Source organism: Rhododendron vialii, chromosome 11a (genome assembly GCF_030253575.1).
Source record: "Rhododendron vialii isolate Sample 1 chromosome 11a, ASM3025357v1".
NCBI lineage: Eukaryota > Viridiplantae > Streptophyta > Magnoliopsida > Ericales > Ericaceae > Rhododendron > Rhododendron vialii.
Window position 1 is genome coordinate 19,814,165 of NC_080567.1, and position 10,007 is coordinate 19,824,171.

Genomic DNA, 10,007 nt, shown 5'->3' on the forward strand with positions numbered 1-10,007 from the left:
GCAGTAAGGGGGGTGGCAAATGGGTTTTCATGTCGGGACTATCCCGTCGCGAAGTATTAGCAACAGGAAATTGATCTTTTGCAACGGTAATTTAGCCGACCCAAATAAATTGCAAAAATCAAATTTTGATTGCCACGGTATGTAATACTGTGGCAAATATGATATTACCCATTGCAAAAAACATTATCGTTCTTGCTACTATAGCAACTCCCGTCGCAAAAGTGTATTTTTTTTTTTTAACCGAATTTCATCCATAATATGAACGAGTTTCATCCACTCATTCAAGCTCATATATTGCAAACCTAAACCTCTTCATTGTTGTATTCAAATCATCCATTCATCCGTATTCCAAACCAAGTTGAAAAAAATCATAATTCTCAAATTCCCAATAGCAACACAATTTATCATCTTGTATCGAAATCATCCATTCATCCATATTCAAAACCAAGTTGTACAAAACCCGTAATTCTCAAATTCCTAATAGCAACACAATTCAATATCATCCATCTCTTTCAACCACATAGACAAAAATACTAAAACACCTGGAGTGAATGAAAAATAAAACAAAGCCTCTAAGAGAAAGACTACAAATTGTAAAGAACACACTCAATAATCGTTCATCTCTTTCTTGATCACCTGAAAAGTAAACAGTAAAAAAAATTAAAATCAACTTATAGAAGTAATATATAATTAAATGAAACAATAAAATCAGAGTCGCAACCTATGTACATCACACATATTCCATGCAATATAACGGCCAAGAGCATCTCCAACCGTGTCTACACCTGGACGAGGTCTTTCCAAAAGAACATGGGGTATTATTGCTTTACCAACATATACTTTACAATAGCCTTCACCCAATCGTTCTCCATCTATTTGTATGTCAGGATCTGAACTAATAAGTAGCCCTTCACCCACATCGCACTTTGGAATACGAGACGTTTGCAAGTATACTTCTCGTCCAAACTAGAAAGAATTTAAATTTCAATCAGACTCCAACCTCCAATATAATATGCAGAAGCATTATAAAGCATGAAAGTTGATACTTTTGAACCATCCATATATCAAATACAGAGCTGGCTCAAGACCCTATGAGAGCTAGTTCAGGAATTATTTGTTGAAGTCCCTTGCAGGCAGCACATCGAAACAATGAATACAATTTTGACTCTCTCACGAAAAGCAAACAAGTAGTGAGGGATATAAGTATTTGTTGCTTTGTACCCCATCTTTCTTTCTTTTTTTTTCAATTACCCACATCACCTGTAGGAGAAACAAAAGACTCCAAAGAGACTATCAATACCCTTGTAGTTCAGATATGGATAGAGAGGCGGAAGTGGCCTAAACCAATGCGACAAGTCACGAAACTCAAGTGACCACCTAGAGAACACAAGAAATTGGAAATTTGGCCCCTAACCAAGCCACCAAAGCACCATCCCAACATTTACTACCTACTTTTAAATTTTTACAGACACGAAAATCCCTCTGAGTATAGCATCAATTTTCCGTCATTCTAATACCTTAGACCGGGTTGTGGAGCATGAACTAAAGGAGGATTCATGAAACAAAATGTATAAGATACCTGCTCAATAGGTCCTAGAGAACGTGTCGGTGTTCTATGACCTCGCTCCAACGACGGGGTGTCACCTCCAATAGACTGATCTCTTACAGTTCGATGTCCACTTGCTGTATCCAGAAACTACAAAGTCAATGACAATTTTGTAAGTATATGCATGCATCCTAATTCCACTAAATGTAGCAATTACAAAGTGTACTCTACATAATGTAGTTAACCTCTTTAGCCTCTGAACTCCTGGACTCCATGTACTCAAACATGTGATATTGTAGCTTTTCAAACTGTGAAGTGAAGCATTCAGTTAGGCAAGCTTCAATTCGTTGCTCGATTTCAGCAATTGATGATGGATTGATTGTTTGTGATAGCCCAGAATCCTTTTAATACACCGACGACTGGGGAGCACCCCTTCCGTAGGTCCTACAATAGCCATGATTATCTTTCCCCACAATGGAATGGAAGATCCTGTCTCGTGCCTCTATCGTGCTCCCTGATCCGACGATCGAGGAGCACCCCCTCAGTAGTCATTCGACCGTGACACAATTACGATGATCCAGACCGTTGCTTTTGTTTTTCTTGTTGATTATGCCATTCACGAAAAAAATTGTCTCGATCTGGTTTAGAAAGTATCTTTATTGAGAACAATGTCACTAACAAAGTGGATTTTTGTATCCGATCAAGTGTGTAGCTACCCGCCGATTAACTTCGCTTGTGGTGGAAATGATGTACTCCATAATATGTAAAAGAGGGACGGTTCAGATTGAAGAAAAAGACTTAGGTGGGGGTTGGGTATTGCAATCTAATACTTTAATGCATCGGGATGCATCAAATGTGATTCAATCAAGCGATCACCGATATCCGATGATCTTCAATTTTGGTGATATTGATGGAATTAGTGAGACGTGAAATCCTAATGGGTCAAATCGACCATTATTAAAATAAAACCAACTGGTTAAGCTTAGAACTTATTCGTAGTGCGCGATACGAGGACGCTCAATTATTGTGTGAAAAATCATGAGTATACGTGGTTTGCTTTGATTCAATAATTAAGCAACGGTCAAAAATATTATATCATGAGCATACGTACCAGTGGCAACTCGTTTGTAAAGTTTGTGCGAGCTTGTGTGATCGAGTACTCTTGGGCATAGCATTATCTTTTTCAATGTGTTTTTGAAACTAGATATATCATTTCATATGCAATCTTAGTTTTTTGAAAATGAATCTATTCTTTAAGTTACAATATCATTTTTTAGATTACAGAGATTAAAATATCTTTCCATTTCAATTTTTTTATATAACTGAAATTAAAAAACTATAGTCCATAATATTTTATTACACTTTTATAAAAAGTGAGATCTTAGATTTTGAACCGTGATCTTTATGCCATAAGTTTTTTTTATTCACTAAGTGTGGGGAGGGGAAAAACCCTCGAAACTAAAACTCTGTTTTTTTTTCTTCCTATATTTGCCACGGGGACCGACCCGTTGCTTTTACTTGTTTAGATTGTGACGGATCCTTTTTACCGTGGCAAATGGATATTTTTTCACTACTAATTGCAACAGGAATTTTAGCCGTAGCAAATATAATACCTAGTCAATAAAATTGACCTTTTGCAACAGCAAAACCACCGAAGCAAATTTTCTGGTTGCCAGTGGCCTAGTTTCTTGTAGTGTGAGGGAGTGGTAGGGTGGGGAGAAAGAAAGAACAATATTTTAATAGTTTGCTTGTGAATAGTACCTCGCTAGTTTTACAGAGCATTTTCCTGAAAGGAAAAATACCTCTATGTTTACAGAGACGGGTGCAAGCTGCTTTGGTGGTTTTGATTAGGTAAAATGACTAAAAACGTGGGTTTGCCTACTCTTGTGTACATGCTCTAACTAAAAGCTTTTTTACATGGAATTGATTGGATCCTCGTAAGTGAAGAGTTGTGGGCTCCCCGGTCTGGCGCGATCGAAGAGTCACCATCCGGATTTTTGAGATGGATGATCCGAGAAATCGAGAGTTTGTTTGAGAGAAAAAGACTTTTGATCTAGCGAAAACGTTGAGATTTTGAGTTTGGGAGCCACGTTACGAACGGGGAAGGTTTTGTTGAAAAAACATCCCGCTCGCCCGGTAAAACTGGTCTCTACTTAGCATTTTAAATGGGGGATTTAATATCATTTAAAAAAACTTAACTTTGATTAAAACATGTACGAGAAAGGGACATGGGGTTTAATATATCACATTAATGTGCTTGTGGTGCGAGCTGTGCAGTATGAAATGGATGAACAATATACAGAAAGTGAATAACAGCGTTACAGCAGTCTACCAATATCATGTGAAACGTCGCACGGCGACTCGGATACGTCGCGCAGTGTGACTAAAACACCGTTCGGTGTACATGTCTACGCATTCCAGAATCAGTTCGCTTTTACATGACAAAACAAACATAGGTCCGCAAAACTATTTTTTATATTTTCCGAATCTCTGAACAATGACTTACGAAACCCTTTTGTTCATCTTATCATGTAAAGCATGTTAAAAGTTTTTTGAAATGTTAAAAGATTTAATAAAGTAAAGACAAAAAGACTTTTAACATGAAACTTGATTTTGGAATGTACCCGCACAGAAAAGTAATAAACAGAATAACATAAGAAGGAATATGTACAAGAAATAAAATAATACACGGTGTAATACACTACGTCGTGTGGTGTTATAAAATGCCGCACGATGTAGCGTATTACAGTGTAGAAATTGTTTTTTTTTGTACTTTTTGAATAAAAAGCTCGTTTGAGACCCAAACTCAGTATAGAAAGACCGAGAAGGGACTCGATCGGCTCCCCTCAAAGCTAAACGTGGTTTAGCCCAAGGAATTTGTTTATACCTTTTGATCGAAGCTTGGGTGTGCTTGAAGATGGAGGAATATAAGTTGATTTGGACTTGAAATACTTGAATGGGGATTGAAGGATGTGAGGTTGTTTGGATGCTTTGAGGTGGAGGTCATCCTAAGTCAGTAGTTTACTGAACTTAAGAGGAGAAAAAGAATGGGGGTGTTTTTAGAGAAAGAAAGTGAGAGTCTAGAAAATGGCAGAGTAACTTTATTTGGAGTTGAAGGGGTCCTTCTCAACTAGAGGGGGGGTGTATTTATAGGCAAGAGGGCCAAGGATGATTATTGCACCTGCAGGCGTGACCGACAACTTTCTGCAACTAAACTTTTTCCGAAATGCCGCGCGACATAAAGAGAAATGTTGTGCTGTATATTGAAATCTCGTGCAGCGGAGTGATTTTTTTGGAATTTTCTGAAATGCCGCGTGGCGTTTCTGAAACGCCGCGCGACGCTTTGAAACGCCGCACGGTATTTCGAGACAGCTCAGCACACTGAACTTCGCGGGGGCACCCCGAACACTCCCAAACTCGGATTTGGGCGTGGTTCAAAGAGTTAGAAAGCTTGTCGAGTCCTCTTTCTAACCCAATTGGTTTCACTCAAAGACGTTTTATACATTGAAATGTGTGCCCATTTTACCATCAGTGTGTCATGGAAAAAGTTGTTTTTGACCAAGCAAACGCATTTTTCTCTTTGCAATTGAACTGGGGGCCACCCTACATGTTTAGGAAAGGGGTTTTCTTGAGGTTTAGAGAAGGAGTAGCAAAGGAGCAACAATCCAAGCTTTGAAAGTATATTTTTCTTTATTTCATCATCGGGAAATTTAAAGATTATTCGGAGGCCCAGATTGGGAGTGTCTATAGTAGTCCCTCTTTAACGGAACTTAGGTACCATTGCTTGGCATAAGTGATGTTAAAGATTAGACATCCCAGTCCATCGCTCCAAAGTCTTTAAGTTAAATGCAAGAATGCAATAAAGGTGGTCGCGCTCATGGAGCTGCCTACGTACCCCATTGTAGGGATCAAACCAACGTAGTTCAATCGGAACAATGCAGGTAAAACGAGTCCCGGAGGACAAATTGCAAAAGCAAATAAACTTGAGAAGATTGAGTACCTGTAATTTCAAGTGTCATAAAATTTCTTGATACGAGTCCCGGGGGGCTAAAGCGAGACGAGTCCTCATGGACTAAAAATTGAGACGAGTTCTTAGGGGACTAAAAATTGAGACAAGTCCTCAGGGGACCAAAATTTAGACAAGTCATCGGGGAACTAAAATTGAGACGAGTCCTCAGGTGACTAAACATTGAGACAAGTTCTCAGGGAACTAAAATTGAATCGAGTCCTCAGGGGGACTAAATTTGAGACGAGTCCTCAGGGGACTAAAAATTGAGACAAGTTCTCAGAGAACTAAAATTGAATCGAGTCCTCAGGGGACTAAAATTGAGACGAGTCCTCAAGGGACTAAAAATTGAGGCAAGTTCTCAGGGAACTAAAATTGAATCGAGTCTTCAGGGGACTAAATTTGAGACGAGTCCCTGAGGATGAAAATGTGACGAGTCCCGAATGACAAAAATGCGACGAGTCCCAGAGGACGAAATTGCGATGAGTCCCGAAGGACAAAAATGCAACGAGTCCCGGAGGATGAAAATGCTATGAGTCCTGGAGGACGAGATGCTTGGACGGTGAAGAGACTTGATTTTCTTTTTTCTGAAAATCTTTAATTTTCATGAATTTTGAATTGAATTTTGGAAATAGCTTTAACTTGAATTTGAATAGCTTGAATTTTGAAAAAGACTTGAATTGAATAGCTTGAATTTTGAAAAAGACTTGAATTTGAATAGCTTGAATTTTGAAAGAGACTTGAATTTGAGACTTGAATTTTGAAGAGCTTGAATTTTGAAAGATACTTGAATTGAATAACTTGAATTTTGAAAAAGACTAGAATTGAATAACTTGAATTTTGAAAGAAGCTTGTATTTTGAAAGAGATTTGAATTTTTGAAAGTGGCTTGATCTTGAAGAGCTTGAATTTTGGAAGACACTTGAATTGAATAGCTTGAATTTTGAAAGAGACTAGAATTGAATAGCTTAAATTTTGAAAGAGACTAGAATTGAATAGCTTGAATTGTGAAAGAAGCTTGAGTTTGAATAATCTTGAATTTGATATTTGAATTTTGAAAAGCTTGAATTTTGGAAGAGATTTGAATTGAATAGCTTGAATTTTGAAGAGCTTGAATTTGAGACTTGAATTTTGAAGAGCTTGAATTTGAGATTTGAATTTTGAAAAGCTTGAATTTTTTAAAATGGCTTGAACTTGAAGAGCTTGAATTTGGCGTTCGATTGAGACAATACATGAATGATGATGCAAGTTGATATGTCATGGAATGTCACGTGAGCATGTACAATCAATGCAAGTATGACAAAAGTGAGTCCTGGAGGACGAAGTGCAGATAGAGTGTGAGACAAAGTACAGTCCCAGAGGACGAAGTGCAGATAGAGTGCGAGTCCCGGAGGACGAAGTGCTAGACAAAGGGAAGTCCCAGAGGACAAACCACAGCTCAAGAGACTAAAAGGCTTCTAGGTCGGTTATACCGTAGCTTGAGAGAAACTACAGGCCTAAAAGATCGTGGATTGATCTTGGAATCGACTCTTGAACAATCATTCGAGATTCACCTATGACACCGAACGACAATGATGATGACATTCTTTGAAAAACCGGGGACGTGTCTAAGCACCCTATTTGCTTTACTGTCCTTGGCTAGTGGACCAGTATTCTCAGGAGCTTCTAATTTGGGTTGGATTTTGTGCCGAATTTGAGCTGGGGTTTGCCTTTGGTCAGGGTTTGAGTCTTGGATTTGTTTTTCCCGGTAGACGACATTGAGCCGATGTATCCCAGTGAGTAACGACCCCCAGTCCTGATGGTTTTGACAAGCAGTTGACCAAGCGCAATCCAAGCTATGATTGCAGCCTAACAAGCTTCTCTCAGGGGTGACTTTCACGAGTTTAGGACTGACAAGATCAAGACGAATGGTTCGACCTTTTAGCAAATGGAATGGATTTTGACAGGACTACGTTGACTCAAAATATATGAAGGAGGGAAAGACCATTTATGAATGAAGCGACTTTTGAATAGTGCTTGTGATTGGGCGGAGAGTTTGACTCTTTAAAGAAAACAGGATTCATGTCCCATAATTTACGACAAACCAAGTTTTTGTGATTTTTCCCTTCAAAATTTGTTTTACTCCATCAATTGATCAAAACATGAGAGTTTTTGTCACGAACTAAGTTGCTAATGATGATCCATGTCCCCATTTGGATTTTCGCTTTGATTGATGCAGGTTTCGCACAATGCCTCGATGTATTGATGCCCTTTAACGTAACACCTAAGATTTTTGCTATCAAGTTGTGCTTTCTAATCCAAAAGGACTTTTCGGGTTGTAACGTGGGCCATGGTTTGGGCTTGACAAAGAAAGGATATTAGCCTCAAAAATTCCATTTTCTTTTGGATTTTCAAAGCTAGCAGCTATCTTTGAATTGTAGGTGCCTACTTTTCATTTTCATTTGCTTTCTCATGCCTTCAATGCCTTTCAGTGTGTTTGGCCCTTTCGTCCTGCTAATGCTTTGAATCTCAATCTATTTGGCACTTTCACCCTTTTGATGATTTGAATTTCAAAGTTTCTTTTGGCACTTTTATTTTTCATTTCATCCTGATGCGGGGGATAGCTGGCTAGTTGGGCTTCTTTTCCAAAGAATTCGGTTGTGGCTCAAAAAGGCTATCAAAGGATATATCTTTATGTGTAGAATGAAAGAAACGATGGTCTTTCTTCATTTTAGACTGCACAACTAACAACTAAATCCTAGATGCTCATTGAGAGGCTTTTGCTTGCTATAACTTTTGCCTAAGTCAGATTTTGAGATTTTAACCTAGCGAGCTTTTCTTCTTTTCTCTTTTTTTTCAGAGTTAAGGCTTTGTTCATTGAAATGGTGTCTGGGATCGGTCACTTGAAATTGTTCTTCTTGCATGGGGTGAGGGTTCAATAAAAGTCATCTCGTGTTTTGATGTAATTATAATAATTCTCAAGTGATGGCGGAAAACAATTCCGAGTTGGGCTGAAGATATTCACAAAAACCTGAGTTTGTTATGATGATTGCCACACTTGAAAGACAACGGCTGAACCAGCAGGGGTTGACTCGAAAGACCATGACCGAACCTTGGGATCAACTCGAATGCTCGTGACCGGGCCTCAGGGTGAGGCTGCCTACGTATCCTGTAAAGGAATCAAGGCACAACGTAGTTCAAGATTACGAAATTGACTCTCTGTTTTGATTTTTCTTTTTCTTAATGACAATTTGAAAACATACAGTCATGAAAATGAAAGCATGACAAATTCAAAGTACAGACTGACACAACAAGGATGAAAACTTGACTCGAAACTTTAGAAATTTCCAAAACTCGTGGAAAGTCAGACCATTGCATGGCTCTTGACATTTTACTCATCTTCATTGAAGAATGCGGCGTTGATGCAAGGATTGCGCTTGGGCACGGGGTTTGGCTTTGGTTGAGGAGGTGCCTTAATGACCTTGTTGTCAATGAGGTCTTAGATAGCATAGCGAAGGCGGACGCAGTCGTTTGTGTTATGGCCTGGCATTTGATGGAAGATACTGAAGGTACCTAGGTTATGGGATGCTGAGGGCTTTTGAGGTAGAGAAGCTGGAGGGAGTGGCTTGATGAGACTGGCTTTGAGGAGCTCCCCATAAACCAAGGATTGGGGTGCAGAAGCGCGGGATAAGGTTCTTGATTTGGCGCTGCGGTTAAGTTGAGGGCTCATTGTGGTACCGGGGGTGTCCCTACGGAATCTTTGTATGTATTGCAAGCCTTGCTTGCTTCGGCTAGGCCTTTGAACATTTCAGAGAGCTTTGTCTTTAGGGGTGAACGCCCTTCATTCATGTCTTCCTTAGCATTTCGCTTTAAATTTGGATCCGAGACTATGATGTCGAGGAGACTATCCATCTTTTGTGTTAAAGCCCCTATTTGGATCATTTGCGTATCCATTTTCTAGCTCATTTCCTCCACAGCCTTCCTCAACTCTTTAAGCTATGTTTGCTCCGTTGTTGGTTCAAATTCCAATACTGAAATACTGATTCATCGGGAATGGGTACAATTGGTTTGGGTAGGTGAGCAGGGATGATATAGTGAATGGCGTCAAATGTAGTGGAGTTAGTGTTGATGTAGTTAATCTGGTGGTTTAACAAGGTGCTTGATTTCTTTGGTGGCAGAAGGATGGTTTCGCTATCGATAAGGTCTTGAATTTTGTGACGGAGATGGTGACACTTATCGGTAACATGGCCGGGCATTTGGTGAAAGGCGCAGAAGGCATTTGGGTCATGGAAGGCTGGAAGCTTTTGGGGCGGAGGAGTTGGAAGGAGTGGCTTGATGAGACCGGCTTTGAGGAGCTGTTCATAGAGTGTGGATAGGGGTGTGCTGCATTGGGTGAAGACGCGAGTTGGTTTATCAGCTATCTGGTTTATTTCAAGGGGTTTGGCATTTGGGGAGTTCCCGACGTGGAAGGTATTGC

At 39.5% G+C, this 10,007-nt stretch overlaps 1 protein-coding gene across 1 annotated transcript; it reads right to left on the reverse strand.

The window, feature by feature from the left end:
* Nucleotides 1–410: 410 nt before the first annotated feature.
* LOC131307359 (uncharacterized) lies at nt 411–2,052 on the reverse strand. Its single transcript, XM_058333830.1, has 4 exons — nt 1,792–2,052; nt 1,580–1,696; nt 730–966; nt 411–636 (listed from the first exon to the last, which is right to left on the reverse strand). The coding sequence occupies exons 1-4, from the start codon at nt 1,831–1,833 to the stop codon at nt 607–609; spliced, it is 426 nt and encodes a 141-aa protein (XP_058189813.1). The 5' UTR covers nt 1,834–2,052; the 3' UTR covers nt 411–606.
* Between the last annotated feature and the right edge of the window lie 7,955 nt (nt 2,053–10,007).